Source organism: Colius striatus, chromosome 10 (genome assembly GCF_028858725.1).
Source record: "Colius striatus isolate bColStr4 chromosome 10, bColStr4.1.hap1, whole genome shotgun sequence".
Taxonomy (NCBI): domain Eukaryota; kingdom Metazoa; phylum Chordata; class Aves; order Coliiformes; family Coliidae; genus Colius; species Colius striatus.
In genome coordinates, this window is record NC_084768.1 from 8,971,345 (window position 1) to 8,991,833 (window position 20,489).

At 50.5% G+C, this 20,489-nt stretch overlaps 1 protein-coding gene across 8 annotated transcripts in view; it reads left to right on the top strand.

Moving 5' to 3' along the window:
* Nucleotides 1-20,231, top strand: part of LOC104557891 (phosphofurin acidic cluster sorting protein 2) — an 80,820-nt gene extending 60,589 nt beyond the window's left edge. For 6 of the 8 annotated variants that reach the window (XM_062003441.1, XM_062003447.1, XM_062003442.1 and 3 more), the window contains 6 exons: nucleotides 3,946-3,988; nucleotides 7,506-7,548; nucleotides 8,778-8,913; nucleotides 12,188-12,414; nucleotides 14,103-14,216; nucleotides 15,151-20,231. In XM_062003441.1, the coding sequence (XP_061859425.1) occupies nucleotides 3,946-3,988; nucleotides 7,506-7,548; nucleotides 8,778-8,913; nucleotides 12,188-12,414; nucleotides 14,103-14,216; nucleotides 15,151-15,269 (682 nt within the window). In that variant the 3' untranslated portion in view covers nucleotides 15,270-20,231. Of the gene's footprint in view, nucleotides 1-3,945; nucleotides 3,989-7,505; nucleotides 7,549-8,777; nucleotides 8,914-11,508; nucleotides 11,604-12,187; nucleotides 12,415-14,102; nucleotides 14,217-15,150 lie in introns of those variants that run through there. The other 2 variants (XM_062003450.1, XM_062003448.1) reach the window with 2 other exon arrangements.
* The last annotated feature ends 258 nt before the right edge of the window (nucleotides 20,232-20,489 follow it).

A 20,489-nucleotide genomic window follows, 5' to 3' on the forward strand; every position in this document is an offset into this window, starting at 1 on the left:
TAATTGCAAGGCAAATCTCTCAGTATCCCAGCCTTTGCTCTGTTAAACAAGCCCCAGTGGTCCAAGGAAAGTCAAGTCAGTCTTTAGGACATGGCTATATGTGATGAGCTGCTTTTGTAACTTTATTGCCAGCTATCCCTCTTTTGACTCTCCTTCCTGTCCCCTTGTTCTGTGTGTCATGGCAAAAGGTTGGCGCATGTACTGCCTGTGATGGACTGCAATGGTGCCAAAGCTTCATCCCGTTCTTTTGGAGCATCTGCTGACCTTACCTGAAATCTGGGGGCTGGCAGTGAGGAAAGGGGCTCAGGAAGGGAATGAATTGCCATTTCAAATCCTCTGTGTTACACTGGGTGACTGACTTTGTCTGTGAGCATTGGGAGAGTCACTGGTTACTGGATTGTCACGAAACACTGCAGTCCAGGCAACATCTGGGGAGCTGAGACCATGGCAGCAGAGGTGGGCCCCGCACTAGGAGGAGGGAGTCATGGAGATTGATCTCTCCACACTGCTTTCCTGAATGAAACGCTGTGGTATTTGAGATCTGAGACTCACCAGACGCTCATTCCCAGTGTATCCAGATTGCTGATCAATTCTGTGAACCCAGGCTGGTGTCACCCACTGTAATTCAGTGTCCAGCACAGCTCATGCTGTGTGGCTTCTGGATAGCCCTTGCATGAATCTGGAGAGCAGCTTGGCTGTTGGAAGTAAAGGCATTGCTCACCTGTCAGGGCAAAGACTGAATCATTTCCTCCCTACTTACCCATTTAACAAAAGCTCTTCACTCGTGTGTTGCAGAAGCATTTCCCCAACTCTTGCTCCCTGGAGCACAAATGTCTTGGGCTGAAGGTTTCTGGGCAATAAGAATCTGGAGTGACATGGTTTTGTGCTGCTGTATGTCTCTGAGGCTGTATGTCTCTCCATGGCAGTGGCTAGTGAGAGTCCAGGTCATTTCTCTGATACTTCTAAAACACACCCTGCCACAGTTGCTGACCATGAACACAGCTGGTGAAGACGGATCTGAGTCCCTCCTCTGGCTCATCAATGCCCTTGTCAGCTGACTGATTACTGCATGGACCTTCTTGGGCAGCCAGTGGAAACACAGCAGGAGCTTTTGTGCCCCTTGGCTGGCAGAGCAGCGCAGCAGAGGAGAGTCAAGGCTCAGGAAATGCTGGATGTCCTATTATGTCCAGCTTGCTGGAGGAATGTGAAGGGTGTTGGGTGAGAGTTTCATGGGGATGCAGAGGCCATCCATCTGATGCATTCTGGGGACTTGGAGTTGCTTGTTCCCTTTAGTTTGACCACTGGAGACTTGGTGGAACAGGGATGATATGAGCCAGCAAACAGCTACAGTTGCCCAGTGGGAAGGACAGATGCTTTGTGCTAGTAACTAGCACAACTGCTCTGAGTGATGATTCAGTCCCTCTTGCTGCAGTATCTGAGTGCTTCACAGCTTAGGTATTTTTGCCTCAGAAGTGCGAGAGATTATTTCTGCCCTTTGTCAAATGAGTGACTGCTGATGATGTGGCTTATTCTCCTTTCTAAGAGTCTTAACACATTTCAATCTGGATTAATTTCTCTGGGTAGGGAAAGAGCATGCAAGTCCATTTCTGGACAGTTTACCTTTGAAGGACTAACTGCAGGTCGATGAGTTTTTCCCAAGCAAAACCAGTAATTAGACAACTCCCTGTTCAGGATAAACATTTTCTTTCTAGCCTCTCTGCATGAGTAATAAGGTAATAAAGGGGAGCTGCCTTCCAGGAACAAGGGGATATTTTAGTTGCAGGGTTGTCATAGGAGGAATAGGAGACACCAGTATCAAGGTGGAAGGATTCTGGATTAATGTTTTGATATCCTGATTGACAAGAATCAGGCAAGGTCTTGGAAGAGGAAGTGGAGAACAAGCATAGTCATCACAGCTTTCCTTCCATCCCAGGAAGAGCAACTGTCTTGATAAACTGCATTTTCAGAAGTACACGTGCAACATCAGAGTTGCCAAAAGGACATGTGACAGGTCTGGACTAGCCCTGCTGAAATCCAGCTGGATTGCTTCAGGGACAGCCTGTGCATCATTGTGAGCTGTGATTAAATGGTGGCTGAAGCAAATGATTTATTTTAGAATTGCCCCTGAGCTTTCCACAGTGGGAGTCTGAGCTCCCAGGGGGAACAAGAAAAGGATTAGTTTTCTTCTGGAATTTGGGCATGGTTTTTTTGAGAACTCAGAGCAAAATCATCCAGTAGCTGAGCGATGACCAGGGGCTATTGTGCTTCCCTCACTTGGTCAGCAGGACTCGCTTCTGCCTGCTGCTCAGCCCATGGGGCTGAAGAAATGACAAGAAAGCTGAGCCTCTGTTCTATGCTTCTCCCAACAGCTCTGTGGGAGCTCTTTGCAGAACTGGAAATGTTGTGTTCATAGGAGATTGATGTGCTGGGGGCCCTGCAGCTGTGTCTGGAAAGATGGGATGTTTCTGGCATCCAACACTGAGTCAGGGACTCGGTCATTTTATCATGTGCTTGGGGGGAAGGATGAAGGTGCAATGCCTGGAACTGTGAGGTACGGAGGGAGCAAAGCCCCTGGCTTTGCCTTAGAGATCAGTAAGCAAAGCTGAGTCAAAGCAAGAGGCTATTTGCAAACGCATACTCTGCTTTGGACCAAGAGGGAGCTCTGGCTGAGTCCTATTCACTGCAGTTCTGTGCCTCTCTTTCCATAGGGCTTAGAGGAAGCTGTGCTAATCACACAGTGATTGGCAACCTTTTGTGCATTTGGTGCATTTCCAGTCTATGCTGGAAAGGGCACAGAAGTACCTGCTTTCCTGAAGTATTTGTGCTGCACCCAGCAATGTTCTGGATGAAGGCAATGCTGGGAGGCTTTTTTTTCTGAATGCTGCAGCCCTCCAAGCACTGAGGAATGCACTAAAAGAGAAACATGAGAAGTCCTGGTGTTTGTCTGCTTCCTACCTGTTTCCTGTGCGTGGCCACAGAGGCATTGCGTGTCTTGCCCGTGCAGTCACTTCCACTGCCAGCTGTGATTCCTGCAGTCCTTTCCTCACCCTGTGAGTTCATCTTCATCTCTGTCACCCTTGAAGGGAGCAGTGGCTCTGCAGACCCTCCCAGCCTGCCTTTTTCCTCACTCAGGTCTTCTCCCTCTTGTCCTTGTGGAGTCTCTCCCTAACTTCTGCTGGGTTTGACTGTGGCCTTTGTCGCTGGCCCTTCTTCACCCTCTGGCTTCTGTATCCTGGGCAGAGTCAGAGCCAGAAGGGGCTGCTGCCTTCCTGCTTTCAAAACACGTGTAGTGCTGTCTTGAGCTGTTTCTGGGATATGATGTGCTCTTTGTTGGGTTTGGTTTAGCTGCTTGCTCTTCTCGAGTTGATGTCCTGATCCCACACTCCACTCTGCTGCCTGACTTCTCTATCTAGTGTGCCTCCCTAAGGGCCTGCGAGCTCCCAGCAGCAGGGAACATGTATCTATGTGTGTGTGTGTGCAGACTTGCTAGTGCTGTACAAATAACCCCATGTCACGGCTTGTAACCCCGTGGCTGTAGGGCTGCCGGGTGCCTCCACAGGTGGGATGCGGGAAGGCTGCGGGCGCAGAGCGCTGCAGGGACTAGTAAGTAACACACAGTTCTCCATGGTGTTGTGGCACAGATCCATTTCCCTTGCAGTAGGAGATCGTGTGTCTGTGATGACTGCCAGGCCATTAAAGCATGTTTCTCTGTCAAGTGTGAGGGAGGGAGGAAGAGCCCTTTCCCCTGAGGTGTGCCCTGCGCTGCGTGCTCTCCCCCACCGCTGCAGACTTGTAGCGTGCTGCCAGAGGGCCTTGAGAAGGAGGCGTTGGACTGGCGCTTGCATACTGTCCGTCCCTGCTGCATGCTTGAATGCAACCTAGCAAGTGAGTATTGTGCCCAGCCTGGAAGCAAGCTGTTAACAACTCTTTTCTCTTTGCCTTTAGCCCTGATGAAGAATCTTCGCAGAAGTTCATTCCCTTTGTCGGGGTGAGTGTTGTCTTAGTTACGCTGTCTCAAGCGAGCTAGAATATGTGCACAAGTGTTAATACCCAAACCTGCCTGGTTTCTGGGGTAGAGCAGGAGCACTGGACACTCTGAGGTAGAGCATCAGCATGAGCATCTGATGGTTGGATGCAGCTGTCTGATAGGTGAGCAATCCTCTAAGGTCCATTATAAGGGTGTATATATAAGGTCCATTATAAGGGTGTATAAGGGCACATTATAAGGGTGTATTTTGCTCTCTGGACAGTGCTGTACTGTGTGCCTGACAGCACTGAAATAAGCACCATGGTCTTGCTGTTGCCTTGTTCAGAGTGATGCTGAAGTACTCTGATCCACAGCCTGTCTTCGCTGCAGACCAGAGAACCTAGTTGTTGGAGAATTGCTGCTGGGCCATATGCAGAGGGAAGTGGTGTGTTCCTAGAAGCCTGATCTCAGGTTTGCTATGCCCAGCATTGCCCTGGGTGATTGATTTGGCCAAATTTGCTATTCCAGTGTCAGTCCTCTGTGTGCTTGTCATGAGTGGTCTCCTGTCCTCTTAATATCCCATCCACTCCTGGGAAATGGAGAGTACATCCCACCAGGGAGATCATTTATACTACTGTCAAGTTTGAGTCAGGGAAGTAGCTATTTAATGTATGTTATTATGTGAATATGTATGTGGTGTGGTAGCCCCTGGCTTTTCCTCCTGTCCTTATCTTTAAATGTTCCCAGCTCAGGTGGCCAAGTGCAGAATACCTAGGCAGGAGTGTGTTTGTGCTTGTCAGCGTATTTTGTATACTGTGTACTCTGTCTCTTCTAGCTTCCCTCCCTTTATTTGATCATGCTCTTCAATTCATTAAGTTTTAGGTATAAAGTCATTGACCTGCTGCCAAAAGGAAACCCCCTGACTACTCTTCAGCCACTGGATGTCTTCTTCACCCTTTTTACTCCTCTTTCTTGCATGCTGCCTGTGTTGTGCCTTCTGTGTGTTAAGCTGACTTGTGTGCATTCCTGTTTGCATCCCTGTCAGTGTGTCAGAGCAAATCTGAAATTCCAAGGCATTGGAAGAACTTAGGCTCTCTTGCCCTCAGGCTGACCTTGCTTTCACTCTGGTGTGTCTTCAGTGTGAGAGTCTTCTCTCTGCAGTGTTTTTTGTGATGACAATCTACTTCTGTTTCTTGAAGGAAAGATGTCTTCTGCAAAAGCAGAGAGATGCATCTTCCTGATGTTTCCCTGCTCATGGGCTTTGCTGTGATCATCTCTCCCACCACCCTTTGCTGGGGAAGAACTGTTGTTTTGAAATGGCTATTTCTCCTTTCCCAGTAAGGCAAAAAGCTCAGAAGGGCTTGGAAGCTCCTATACTCATCTTACCATAGCTGCTGGGCTCTGCAAAGCTTTCCTTTGGAGCTGATTTAGTTCAGTGCTGTGTGCAAGTAAACGAGGCTCAGAGTGTTTGTCCAGTTGTTCTAAAACAATCACTCTCCCAACATGAGCAATGTGTTTCCAGTCTGGCTTTGATTGTCTGAAGGTGGGAAGAGTGAACAGCTCTGTCATGTGCCTAACACTGCCAACTCTCAAAAGGACCTTCCTGTGTCAGCCAGTGGCGAGGGTCAGATCAGTGCTGCTTTTTCTTCCTTCCAAAGTGTTCCTGACACAGTAATTCCCCATGAGACACATCTGAAAAGACACTGAAAGGCCAGTGGCAGGTGTGTCTCAAAGCCTGAGGCTAAACATAAACACCAAAGCTCTTTCCCTCAGCTGCAGCTTGCTTGAAGCTGTTGGCCAAGGAAGAGAGGGAGCCAGGGACATTAGAGTTTGCGGCTCCCAATGTTGACGGGACTCAGTTGGCTTTTAAGGTGCAAAAAGTGGTGTTGTGCAGCTGGGCTGTGCAGTCTTTGACCCAGAAGTGAGCAGGGCAGTGCTGCACCGCTCTGACACAGGCTCTGGAGCAGCGGGTGCAGAGCCTCACAAGGGGCTGGTGGGATGTGAAAGCCAGGGTCGGTTACTGGGCTGTGTGGTCATGTGCCTGCGTTGTGCCCACAGCCAGTTGCCAGGGGAGTTACCAGGATGTGCCTCTTTCCTGAAGGGAAGGGAGGGAAGTTGCCTGCTGCAGGATTCCTGGATGGAGGTGGTGTTGGGACTATAGCAGTCTCAAGCACCTCCTTGAGTGGAGGGAAGGGAAAGTGTTTATCTTGAGGTCAGGCATCTTCAGTCAGCCAGCAAGGGGGAAAAGGCCAGAAGACATTTCCTGTGTGGCTTGCAGCTCAAGATGGCTATAGATGTTCTGTGCAGCTCCTTCTTCCCCTAACTCCTGCCTTGCCTCCTCTTGCTCACAGCTAGTCACAGTCTGTGAAACGGCTTCTTGGCGTTTCACACACAGCACAACACATGGCTGCTGAACTCTCAAGCCTGGTTTGTTGCCCTTTGGATAGAGAGTGGCCAAACTGAGCTGCAGCCTTCTCCCAGGCCAGCGCTCTCTCAGGGAGCCTCTGTGCACACTGCAGAGTTCCCCGTGGCTTTTCCAAGACTGGAGCTAACTGAGAATCCAGCAGAGAGCCTGACAGCTCTCCAACATCTAGTGCTGAGCATACACCACTCCTTGCTAACTGTGCAAAGTTTCTTTGCTTCCAACAATTAAGTCCATTTTACACCTGTTTCCCATGTATCAACATTTATGTAGAGATTTATGTTGAGAGTCGTGACCTCTGTGCACTGTAGCAGATTATCACTATAGAAGGTCCCTGCTTTTTTATCACTAAGGGTCATTTTATCTTTCTAGGCATAATGTATTCCTGGGAGCTCATGTTTGTAGTGTACTCTGTTCCACAAATTATTGCCACTGGTATTTATCATTAACCTAGCTGTACTAGCTGGTGGTTGGCCATATCAGAACACATTTATATCTGTATTATGGTGTGGTGGGGATCATTCTGACCTGTCCATGGAGTGGTTTATCTGTGTCTATGCCCAGAGGCTCTGCTAGGAGCTTTCTCTTCTCTGACAGACACTTTCCTGATTTGGAGACTAGGAAAGTCTGATCAGAAATTGTTCTTTTTTGCTTTGTGGTTTCCTAACAAACCTCAACTATCCTGCACCCTAGAAGTGCCTGTACTTGTGCAGTGGAAGCAGTATGACTGTAATTAGCAGGTGTGTCAAAGCAGTGCTGAAGGGATGTTTATGTTCCTTTCTCCTCCCTGCCCTGTTCCCCCAGGTGTTGCAGACAGGCGCACTGTACTTGCCTGAGCCTGGGGCTCAAGATGGGATGTGCAGGTCTCTAACAGCTTCACAGAGTCTGTGCTGTCCTTTGTATAGGTCAAGCTAGGGGTGTGAGCTGGTACTGCTTGGCTGGATGCTGCTGGGACCTGCCTGACTTTTAGGAGACTCCACTTTTTATCCTACTTTAACACTGACTGCAAAGACAGTGCCAGGGAGGCTGTAGGATCAGGCTTGGTTTGAGGATTGAGAGCTCCTGAAATTCAAGGGACTCCTGTTTCATAGGGCTCTTCTGGTTTGTACCCTCTAGGTGGTGAAGGTTGGAATAGTGGAACAATCTTCTGCAACATCAGGTAACAAGCATCTTGTGTGTGCTTTCTGTGTGGTACAGGTAGTGGGAGCCTGACTTCATAGGCTGAACCAACTTGTTTATTGCTGATGTCTTGGAATTTTGTTCAGGTGGAATCAGATTCTGTTACCTCTCAGTTCTGCTGTCTTGACTCCCAGCAACTGTCTGCAGAAAGGGAGGCCTCTTGGAAGAGGCTCTTTTTCTCAGTACTTGACAAGGAGCTTCAGGCCAGCAGAAATTCCCACACCCTCATCCAGGGAAACTCCACTTATGTATATGCAAACACCCATCTCTCTTACCTGTGTTTGCAGTGGAGTGGATTCACTAATGCAGTTAGTTGAGGTTCCTTCTCCAAACTGGGGAGGCAGTTCAGCAGAAGCTCATGCCTGTCTCACTTCACTGGGCTCAGTTGCCTAATGAGATCAATCTCAAACATGTGACTAACACTGGGAACTCCAGGATAGGCAGCCAGTTGGCCAATTTGACAACAAATTTAGACCCATTTTTTTTAATGGGGGTGTGCAAAGTTGATTTACATCATCCTGTCTGCCTGCACACATGGACATGGGTTAGCGCTGTTTTATCAATGTGAACTTGTTTTCTCCTCCTTCATACAAATGACTAGTCAGAAATATGTTTTGCCTCATCTGTTGGGATTGTTTCTTACATTGCTTCCCTATCAAACTCAGATTCCTGTGGCCTGGGTTACACAGAGGTTTGTGTGTGGAGGCAGCCTTTCTAGGGGTCACTCCTTGCTGCTGCAGTGCTCCCACCATCCTAAAGGGGTGGTTAGATGAAGGGAACAATGCCTTGGTTGTGGAGGGTGAAGCAGAGGGAATGGGGAAATCCCTGTGATCAGCCCAGAGGTACTGGATTCTCCCAGAGCCGTGGAGTGGTGCTGCCCTGCAGTGGCTGCAGAGTGAGGTTCCCCATCAGGGATCAATGGGCTGGGCTGTAACTGCAGGAGGCTCAAAATCATCTGGGAGCAAACCCCAGGGAGAGCAGATACCAGCTGGGGAGCTCAGGGGAGTGTGAATGTCTGTGCCAGCCTCCTACGCAAGCATAGAAAGTGCCATGGAGGCAGACAGAGCTCATGGGCTAGCCAAGCTCTGGACTGAGTCTGAACAAAACCTATGCAGCAGGAGGGTGTCTGAAGGGGCTGAGCTACCCCAGCAGGCATGTGCTGGGCTACAAAGTGAACCCAGACAAACAGTTTGACTTCTTTTCTGTAAGGTGACTCTGATGATGCAGCTCCCTCAAGCTCCAGTGTCCTTTCTTCTACCCCACCTTCTGCGTCTCCTGCTGTGAAAGAAGCCTCCCCCACACCACCTTCCTCACCGTCTGTCACAGGCAGCTTCTCATCCCCAAGGTAAAACATGTTTTGTCTGCTTCCAGCTCCCTTGGCTGTCTTATCTGACACACACGTGAGAGAGGAAAGCTCTTCTAAAGGAAAACCTTTATATCTCTACTTCTTTCCTCCCTAGCAAGTACTGCCCCTTCCACCTCTTTTACCTCTGGAGTGACTATGTCCTTGCTGCTGACAGGGAGCTGAGGAGGGCAGAGGGGATCTGGCACCCTATGGGAAGGCTGCACTTCTCAAGGGCAGACACATTTGAACTAGAAGGGGCAGCCTTGTTTCAGATAGCCTGGCAGAAACCCTGAGTCTGCTGAGCCATTGTGGCAGCCTGTTTGGGAAGGTTTGTGTCCTCCATCTGCTGGCATTTTTGCTTTAAGGCTGGATTCTCTTGGGGTCATAAGTAGCCAAAGAGCACACTGACCCTAATACTTGTGGGTACTAGCCTAATCCCTCAACTGTTACATTTTTAAGGACCAAGTGAGTGTAAAGTCAGAGTGACTCTGTGGAAGGAGCAGGCTTTTCCTCTGACAGTTGTAAGGTGGCAGAGTGGAATTGCAGTTCCCATTCCTGTGTATGCCTGAAAGCACATCGGAACAGCCAGGAGGCAGCAACACTGGGCAATGTGCAGCTCTGGCTTAGCTGAAATATTTAGGAGTGAAGGGAGGAAATCCAGAGAAAACTGCCAGTAAAGAATTGCCCTGGCCAGGACTCTGATTTTGTTGCTGCACAAAATGTTGGCATAGCTCTCTAATGCTTTGTGTGCAGTTGTGGTTCCCAGAAGCACGTGGTGAAGTGAAAGGTTCAGGGGAGTTACTCAAACAAAGGGGACAAAGCTTGTGAGGGGAGACTGTAGAAATGCTTGGACTCTGCAATTTGAGGAGGAGGAGGATGAAGTAAACCACTCCAGTGTCATAAAATCACAGTGGTGGTGGTGTTTTTGATTATTAACTGTCATTCACCAAACCTGTGGTGTGAGACCACAGTGACTCTGGCAAGAGGTCGATGAAAAGGGAGGAAGGAAGGGACACACAGGAAAGGCATATTGGGACCACATTTTCCTCTGCTGCTTCCATGGCAGCAAGACCAGCAGATGAAAGAGGGGTTAGGCAGATTCATGGATCCGTTAATGGATGCTGAAGGACGATTCAGGTTTGTGCCCTATAACATCCCTAATCCTGTGATCACCAGGCTGGGCAAGTCCAAGGGAATGTTCTGCAGTTAGAAACTGGGCTCATGTGCTCTCCCTAAGCAGCATCTCCTACTGTCCTTGTTGGTGACAGAATGGGGACCTCTCCTGCCCAACCCAGAGAGCCCTGCAGGAACTTTTAACCTCTGGCTTCTTAAACTGTTATGAGAGTTCTCTTTTTAAAAAGAAGTGGAGATGTGGAAGTCCCAGTTTAGCAGGTACCCAGCAACTGGAAGGTGTTAGTGGCCATTAGCCTGTGCCAGGAGGCCCAGTTCTCCCAGTCCTTCCCATTGGCCCCCTGTGATTTGGTGGCAGGAGAGCCCTGTCTGCCCCAGGCTGGTCCCAGCAGCAGGGTGCTGGCAGTGCAGAGAGCTGGGGGCAGCATGAGCTCTGTGTGGCCTTTCCAAAGGTGGAAGTGGTTTGGGAACCTGTACCCAAAAGAGTGTTAAAGCTGTGAGCCATGGATGTGATATATCTGATGTTGAAATCCCAGCTCTAGGAATCTGATACTTTTTTGTTTCAAGCTGTATAGTAAAATCATCAAGAAATTGAGGAAGTTTAGGTTCAACATTGTTCCATCTGCACTGATCTGTATGTGACAGTGCAGGGAGTGGAGTGTGACACAGTGAAAAACTGAACTACATGTTTAACTGGGAATGGAACAGAAACTCAGGTTCAGTGGTTAGTGAACATTAGGTTACTTTACCTTCACAATTGAGATGGGAAATGTAATGCAAAGGAGCCTGAAAATCCAAAGCTGCGTCTCCAAAACATTATCCTTAAAGAATCTCACTTTGGAAATTGCGCTGAGAACCCACAAAGCCTGGTTTGGGTGATCAAAGGTGAACTCTGCTTTGCAGTCTGGCTTTCAGCTGAAGAGATGGTGAAGAAAAGAGAATGATTTGCTGAGAGGATCTTAACAATGGGGTGTCCTTGTTTTACCTTAAGAGTTTCTTAGTAGACAGGCAGCACAGAGGGATATGTATTTCATTCAAGGTCATAGATTCATCTTCCTTAACAATTGCTGTTTCTCAAACAATAAACACAGACTGGTAGATAAATTAAGTTAGGGTTTTTTGTCTAGTACTTGCTCTTTGTCACTGTGCAGGAAGAAGTTTAGACTGTCACCCACGGGTCCATTGAATTGTAAACCCCTGCTCCACACAGGGTTAGCTAGTGAGAGGCAGGCGCAGGCAAGGAGAGCAACTTCCCAGGCTGCTCATCTTCCCTTTTCTGGCTCAAGAAAGGCAAGGCTGGCTGTGTATTTTAGTGATGCACATCTGTTACCATATGATATGCAGGAGCTTCCAACAGCAGATCATGTCCTGAAGCGTGCTGCTGTTTAGCAAACTTCACAGGACTGTCAGAGCCTTTTCCCAGCACGCAGCAGGGTGGATCTACCCCTGCCAACTCTGTTCCAGGGACCTGGGGAGAGCAGAGATCCTGTGTGACCCGGTGGAGCAGCTGGACAGGACGAGAAGCAGCTGGTGACAGGAAGAGCTCAATAGCACAGCAAGTAAAATCAAGTCAGGGAGACTGGGAACTGGGTACCTAATGTTCAGGAACCCAGCAGTGCTTTGCTCACCTCAGTTCAGCGCTGATATTGGCAGTGCTGTACCTGACCAGACTCAGTCATTCATCAGTACTCAGGATGCAGCAACAAGGTGCTTACAACCTCTCTTCCCTACTGGAAGTGATCTGGGACACCTCTGGCATTGCCTTTGCTGGCTGGGTGACTGAAGTCAGCGTTGCATTAGGAAACTTGTCTACTCCGTTTCCCACTGGTTGTCCCTGCAGTTGTGCAGCAGGTCAGCTTGTCTCAGCTCACTGTGCTTCTGTGCCACCAAGCTGATGCCATCATGTAATGTGACCCGAGCTGCATTACTCAGGGATGACTTCTTGAGCTTCTGTGATTATCAGGTCTCACTATGAAACATTGCTGCCTGTTTTCCCAAAGAGCCAGGCGTTTGCTTGTCCTTTGACCATCTGGTCAGGCATGGCAGCCACTCTGAGAAAAGACAGATGGGGGCAACTGCTGAGTGCTGTGCAGAAATTACTTTAGAATCGTAGAATCGTTACAGCTCTTCTCTTGTTTTCTAGCCAGAGCCTCGGTGCTGAGTTGATGGGCCTGCAGGTGGATTACTGGATTGCAATTCCACCCATGGACAGAAAGAGAGACCCAGAGAAGAAGGACCCCTCCACTACCAAAAACACACTGAAATGCACTTTCCGGTCCCTCCAGGTCAGCAGGCTGCCCGCCAGCGGCGAGATTGCCACCACCCCAACCATGTCCATGACGGTTGTGACGAAAGAGAAGAACAAGAAGGGTAAGGTGGACACGTGTACTCTCGCCAAAGGCCAAGAATGCAGTGCTGTTCTCCCTGTTCTGCCACTCCAGGGCTGCCTGACTCATCAGTCCTGCCTTACAGCACCTTAGTCATATTTTTATCCCCCAAATCTTTGTCTGTAGATGAGAAGTGATTGCATACAGTGATGGAGTTTGAAAGGATGGTTCCTCTTTGTGGTGTAAAAAGGGGATGTGTTTGCCCTTACAGCTGAACAGCTGAGATGGTATAGCGCTGAAGAAAAAGGTGAGGACAGAGCAAGGACTTTTGTGGGTGGCTGTGCAGAAAGCCAGGAGGTGCACTGCTCTGGACAGCTCCCCTGTGTTCCTTGTGAGCCTGCTGGAGTGAGTTTGGGGTGTGCATTAGAGACAAGAGGCAACTTGTGCCCCAGCCACTCTCCTCATCTACCACATAACAGAAGTGCAGAGGCAGGATATCCCATCATGTAGCAGTGTATAGCAGCAGCCCCAGCACAGACATTTTGCTGGATTTGACATGATGTGTTCATGTTAAAATACCAGTAACAGCCAGACAAGCACAGCAGCCAGGCCTACCAAGCCAGAGCTGGGTGTGCTTGTACGTGCAAGAGGTGGTGTAACTCCGAGCAGGGTTGCAGCAATGTAAGCTCTTCTGTTCTTGTACAGGGTGCTTTGTGGGACAAAAGGAGGTGGGAGAGGAATGCTCTCAGTGCAAGGCTTGATGTTAAATTTTTTCTTTTTCAATCTTTTGCTCTTAAACTCATGGCTTTGAGTTTGTTTTCTCAGAACAAACAAACCAAAAAGGCCTTTTGAGTGTTGTTGGTAACTGTATGGTTGCTCCTGGCCTTGGTAATGCAAAACATAGTAGAGATGGAGAACAGCCCTGCAGCCAAGGAAGCAACAAGGCAGTTCTGCACTCACATTCAACTGCCAGTAACTGTCCTTAACAATATCTTCCTGCCTATGGGCCTGAGAGTCATTCCTGTGGAAGCAGAGCTTTGGGGGACTCTGAGAGAAGGCTGACACGACCTCCTGGGCCAGTGGCTGCAGTACACGAGTGCATATCCCTGCAGCTTGTCACCACTGGGCCAGCATAGCTGTGGCACTGCCGTTACCAGAACTTCTGCCCCCAAAACACCATCTCTAAGTGGCATGCCTGTGACAGAAGCAATCCTGAGATACTCAACGTGTTCTTCTCTGGGGCTGGCCCAGTCTGGAGTAGTGGTAGTCAACACCACCAGCTTTTTTGGAGACAGTTTATACATCTTTGCTCATACATTTGGATGGTTCTTCAGGCAACTGGACCCTTTTTAGCTCTCCTTGTGCCTTCCCTCTCCATCAACTGCCCACAATTTGTAGTCACTCCTGCTTTCAGGTGTTTGTGCAGCCCAGCTGATGTTGGGCTGTTGGGCGCAGGCTGAGGACCTCTGCCACTGTTCACTCGTGTCCCAGTGGCACAGCAGGAGTCACCCAAAGGTGCTTCAGCCCTTGAGGGCTGAAAGGTCCACATGCATAGGTGATAGTGTGAGCACTGACAGAGTCAGATGCCTGCCAGGCAGATGATTTTAGGAGTGAAGATGAGAGTTAAGAGTTTTCAGATGTGAATGTTTAAATGCAAAACCCCAATCAAGTCTTGGTGCAGCTCCTGTGAGTGACAGAGGTTCACTATGTGCTGGTTTGATTTTCTTCCAGTGATGTTTTTGCCCAAGAAAACAAAAGACAAGGAGGTTGAATCAAAGAGCCAGTGTATTGAAGGAATCAGCAGGTTGATTTGCACAGCAAAACATCAGCAGAACATGCTGCGTGGTAAGTGCAGAGCTTGCATCCTGTCAGACTCTGGGGTGAGGCTCAGCTGCTGGCCTTGCCCCCCAGGCCAAGGCCTGCTGGCCTGCCACATGCCCTGCATGCAGCCCACGTGATGGGGAACAGGATTGCATGTGTCCAATGTGGGCGAATGCTTTCATAGGTCTGGGATGTGGGAGAATCCTCCCTTTCCTAGGAACTCCTCTGAATCAGTGATGAGGACAAGGGCTGGGCTGGGCTCTGTTCCCCTCCCTGTGTTTTTCTGATTCCTTGCATGGCTGGTGCAAGTGATGGTGGGAGTGTGGCTGTGCCTCTGGGCAGGACTCTGGCACAAAGGCATGCCACAGCAGGAGCTGTGTGTGACCTAAAGCGCTGTCAGTGAAGCTGTGCATCCAATACCAAAAATATCCCTGGGGCATTCAGTCGATAATCCCCACTACTGTTAGCAGCAGAGGAGTCTGCTTGGATTACCCCCTTAGTCCTGGCCCATTCCCCCTGAGACCAGTGAGTGTGAGGGGTGGTCACAGAAGGTGTGTCACCTCTTCAGGAGACGTGGATCTCCTAGTTCGGGGTGCCAGTGAGGAGAGACTGTTGTCCGTCTCTGTGAGAGAGCGTTTGCCCAAGAAAGAAAACAGAGCGTGCTTAGGGGATTTGAGGAGTCGGGTCAGGTGACGCTGAAATCAGCGGCCTGGGGATCTCTGGTGTCAGTGAGCTATGCTGCAAGAACAATCTGAGCTGTTCTCCCTAAACCTGGCCTGCTCTGGGGCCCGTGTCCCGTGCGTGCAGCTGCTGGCAGCTGAGGCAGCCAGGCAGAGTGCAGGACGTGGCCAGGCCTCCCTCTGCCGACTGCAGGGAGCTTTCCAGCAGCTCTGCTTCAGGTCCCCCCCTTCCACTCGCTCTTGCCTAACCAACCTCTCTTTCTTGCCCTTCCCTGCAGTCCTCATCGACGGCGTGGAGTGGAACGACGTCAAGTTCTTTCAGCTGGCAGCACAGTGGTCCTCTCACGTCAAGCACTTTCCCATCTGCATATTTGGACACTCCAAGTCTAACTTCTAGCCGAGCTCGGCGGAGGGACCTTCTGTCCGTGCCGGGGCCTGCGCCAGGAGCCAGGAAGTGTGTGCCAACTCCGACCCGCCTCGCTCTGCCCTCTCCTGCAGAATTCATTACAGATGTGCTTGGATTACTTTTGAATTACTTTTTTTCTATTAACTCTTTAAGTTTACTACAAGGGAAGGAAAGGAAAAACCCCTTTAAACAAAGGCAAAAAACCCCCAAAACCCCAACCACAACCCAGTCTTAAATATAGATGTGCTGACAACGTGAAGTCGTGGGGGAGTTGGCAGGAGCAGGCAACCTGCCCGAGAACACCTACCACTGACAAGCAGATAGCTGAATAACTGCACTGCTTCTTAACCTGAGACCTCATTGGGATGAGTGGGCTGGGGGAGCCGTGGATCAGCTCAGATGGATTTGGTGGAAGATCTTGGCACGTTACGGTGCGTTTGGCCCCCTTCCTCTGTATTTCTAGGAGAGAAAAGAAAAGATGGCCAGTCTTTCTTCCTTCTGCCAAAGGAGAAGAGATCGGCGAGGCTGGAGAGAGCTCAGCTGTCTGGTTTGAAGAGCGTAGCTAGGGAAGTCTGGAGAGGAGATCCCCTTCGGAGCGTGGAGTCCACCACAGGGACAGGCAGGGGTTTGTGCTGAAGGAAGGCTGGGCAGGAAGGGGAGTTTGGGCAACTCTATGTGTAAGGAAGCTCCAGTGTGCCAGGTCTGTGGCAGTGACTGAGCAGAGGCAGTCACAGTGTCCCTGCAGGCGGCTGTGCTGCTGAGGGACACCCTGTCAGCGGGGTCGCTGCTATTTACATACTCACACCGATGATTTACCTGTCAATAAACCCTCCTCCAGCCTCTAAAGGGAAAGGATTTTTTTTAACAGCTGCAGATTTTTTTTAATGCTTTCTAAAAAAAAAATTAAAATATAATTAAAAACAAAAAAAAAAAAGGAAGAAAAAAACCTGAGGTTGCCAAAAAAGCCCCAAACCCAGGAAGATGAGCCGTTGCCTGTAGATGCTGCTCTGTAGGTGGATGTTGTCCTTAGCTTCTGCTTTCTGAGCGTTCCTCCCCACGGACATTACTCTGTGGACAGTATCTCTTCCCTGGCAGATTGTGCTTTTGCCCTGGCACCACGCTGCCTGTGGATTGAGGCTTTCCTGGGGCTGTCAGTCCCAATGTGCAGTGGAAGGTGTAGGTGGGATGTGAGGGGATGAAGCCAGTTGGGTTCTCTGTCCACTTCAGGCACCAAAGTGTCTTCAGAGGTTGAAGAGGGAAATCTTTTAGTATCTTGCACTGGCTTGGCTGTGGCTGCACTGTACACCTCACTGCTTTCTGGGGTGCTTGAGGTGCCAGGACAAGAGGGTGCTCTTGCAAGGAGACAGTGTGACAGGCTGTGGGTCTGAGCAGCCCCAGGTGCTCCCTAGGCTTCCCAAGGTGTGTCTGGGAGGGACTGGGAGCAGGTGGCAGTTGGGGAGCACAGTGTGCTTGCTGTGTGGAGGGACAGACAACCTCTGCATTTCAGGGTAAGGGACTGAAGATTCTGGTGGATTCCTTTTGGGCCCCACCCTTTGTGGGCAGGCCCAGCTCTGGGAGCATTTCCAGGAGGCATTCTCTGAGAGCAGTGATGCTTTTGAACTTTGTTTTTTCAGTCTAATCCCTTAACCTTGGGTTTGTAAAGGCTTGGGGAGCCCACTTTGCCCTGTTTGATAGGTCCTGCTCTGCACAGGGACCAGCCAGGTTCTTTAGGGCAGGGCAGTGGAGGTGTACTTGGTTAGACCTTCTCCCACTGACAAAGTGAGAGCGTGGTCCCTCCTGCATCTAGTGCCTGTTGCAGCTCACAGCACGGGCTGCTTCACCAACTCTGATTTCATTAAACTCTTTCCCAGCACAAGTGCAACCTACTTGGCCAGGGGCTGGGTATTCCCTTCACACCCCGCAGGGGAGGAGAACATGGTCCCACGCCCGGTGGCATGCTGCTGGCCAGCACATATTGTCTAGTTGCAATACGAGACAGGTCTGGCGTTGTAACACGGGTCTGCCTGCCAGTTCCTGGCTGTGGCAGAACCCGGCTGTGGTTCCACTGTCACCGTGTCCATGGGTTGACCAGAGCTGCTGCTCTGGGACTGTATAGCGTTGCCTAGCAGCGGCAGCGTGGGAGATGCTATATAAGCACATCGCTGCTTCTTTATTGAGGCTGTTGCGTCACACACATACACACACAAAAAAAAAAGCTTTTTAAACAAAGTTAGTCAGTGTGTGATTTTTCTTCCTCAAGTCTCACACTGGTGTGATGAGATTGGGCTGGGATCCAGCGTCAGGAGCCGCACGCGGCCAGGGCAGCCCAGTGCCCGAGCGTGATATTGCTGCAGAGGTGTGGGGTGAACTGACCAACTGCAATAACTTTGTTTACTGAGGGGGTGAGGGAAGGAACCATCACTGTGCTCCTCTTTGTATTTCAACCTACTGTAAAGAAACAAATGGTAGCTAGAACAGGATTTTCAGAGTCCTGCCTATCAAATGTGTGTTGCTCTGCTCTACTCTGTGTGTGTGTGTGTGTGTGTGTGTGTGTGTGTGTGTGTACATGTGAGAGAAACGCTTCTGCTCATTGTATTTCATGTCAATTTGTGTTTTGTTCTAACTTTATACAAGCAAATTCACTGGGAAACTTTGTTTGCCTGAGACCTGAAGGCTTGTGTCTCTGCAGGGTTTCTTCCCTGTGGAGAGCTGCTGTTGCTCTGAAATGCCTCTTCAGTGGAAGGAAACATTCCAGCTTCTCAGCCTTTTCCGCCCAGAGCCCAGCAGTGGCAGGTTGGCCTGGCGCAGGGTGCCCAGGGTGTGGCTGTGGTGTTGCTCGCCCTTGGAGGGAAGGGCCTGCGTGTGAATTGGTGCTGCTGCTGTGGGCAGAGTGTTGTGCCTCTGCTGTTCCTCTCGTATTATATGAAGCTGCTTTGTGCTGCTATTTCTGTCCCTAAGGAGAGGAGAAACAGGTTTCTGTCTTCTAAGGAAAATGAGTGTCAAAGTATGCACGTGGCTGACCATTTTGGGAAGGGGCTCTGCACATGGTGACATGAACAAGTAACTGATCCTGGCTCTCACACCCTGCTGGCTTTCCCAAGAGTTTCCTGGGTGTAGGGGACCCTGCCGTGAGGGAACTCCTTGGCCGAAGGGATCCCTGCTACAGGGCCAGGGATTGCTGCTGGGGCAACGATGTGCCCATGTCTGTGGAGGTGCGCCAGTCTGGAACAGGGGTTGGATGCTGGCCTATTCTGCGAGTGCAGAAGGCTGGCTCAGAGCAGAGACAGCACCGCTCTGCCTTCAGCTCTGGAGAATTTTGTCAAGGAAAGTGTAAGGGGAGTGAGGAAATGCAGCGGTGTGCTGTCACCTGCCTGTGTTGGCTGAGCCCACAAAGGTAGGGCCTGGAGCAGGCAGCATCTGAGCTGATCTCTGCCTGGGATGCGCTTTGAAGGTGGTGTCCCCTAGTCTCCCTGTCCCCTTGTGCCCCAGGGCTCACCCCTGCTCCCCGCAGAGCCCCTCTCTCCTGCTCCCCAGGCTGTGGCTTCTCACAGCAGCCGGGTTCTTTCGCAGCTGCTCCTGGGGCAGGGCCCTGGGCCGGCGCAGAGGTGACGCCTTGGAATGGGCGCTGCTGACACTGACCTAGTTCAGCAGCACTGGCAAGCAGATGAAAGATGGAACGTCTCTGTGGCATCGTGTTGCACCTTGAGTGCTTCCTGCTCCTCCAGGTTGCGTTTTCTGGAGACAAAGGCAGGACTGGGCCCTGCCAGGGTTCAGTTGGGGCTGGCTCTCCTGCGGCGCTGGCGACCGTAGGCATCTCAGGCGGCTGTTTTAGGTTAGTGCTGTAGTCTCCATCCAGTTCAATTGTTACCAATTACATCTCAGCGGTAGCTGCAGACTCCTCCTTCATTGCACATGAGTTTGAGGAGAGACAGTTTCTTTGGCTATGTTCTGCCACTTTAATTAGCACACACTTCTGGCTTTGTGCTGCAGAGAGGGCAGGGGCAGGTGGCTGAGAGGCTTCCAGGGCTGTTTGCTTTCCATCATCAAACTCAGTGGAGAACCACACTGCCCCATGCTTCGCCTCTGCTTGCAGCACAGGCCGTGTCGTTTTCCTTGCCTGCAGGGTGTCCTGGAGGCAGCATTGGGAAGCCAGGCTGGAGGAAATCCTGGCAAGAGGCAGCAGAACTGGTGGCCGCCTGCTGCTTGGTGTGCTGAAGGATGGAGGAGGCTGGGGTCAGGGCAGTTTCTGCCATGCAGTGGTAAAGGGCTGGGTGCCCTGGAGCTTTGTGGAAGCTCAGTTGGATGCAGTGCCTCTGCTCCTCCGTTCAGGGGGTCTCGATCTCGGCAGATAGCTGTGTGGTGGTATTTCAGTGTGACAGTCCCTCTGGACTTACCTGCCAGGGAAAAGGCCAGAAACGAGCAGCATCTCTTGAAGGTTTCCTGGGGCCTCTTCAGTGAGTTGCACATGGGAATACTCCTGGCAGGGCTGGCTCCTGCAAGGTCACTTGGCTACTTTGGGACAGATGTGGGGAGAAGAGGACATGCCAGCTTAGAAAGCAGCAGGTGCCTGGTTTCATTGGGGCAGAGCACTGGTGTGAGGCCACATCCACTCAGCTGCTGCTTTGCACCTTGGCTGGAGGGTTTCCAGAGCATTGCCTGCCTGGGTGCCTGTGTGCTGTGGCCACAGGGAAGCAGCTTGTGACCATGAGTACCAGGGCTGCGTGCCACCAGCCTTGTCTGGACCACAGCATGTGAGGGGACGTTACCGCTTTGTAGATTCCTGAGTTGTCCATCTGTTCCATTGTTGTATTGTTTGGGTTCTAGATTGTGGTTTTTTTAATGAAGACAGATTAAATGTAAATAGCCTTTTTTTGGAACAAACTGCAACGTGCTCGACCTCGTCAACTATTTTATGGTACTAATGCAACACTAATAAAACTGGACATGAAAGCACACACCCGTCCCTTGAGTCATCTCTCAGCAGGGGCTGCTCTGGCATGACTGGGGCAGTTGTCTCCAGGAGGAGACAGCAACGTGGCTTCCTGGCTTGGGGGGATTTCTTGTGTTATTTATCCAACTGCCTGGCAGCACTTCCAAGGCAGAGTTGGTGGATCCACGTCCTCTGTGGTTTTTGCAACTTCCTCTCCTGGAGGGACCTAGTCTCCTCCCGCAGCTCTCCTGGGTCTGACTGGAGCACCCAGTCCTCACCCC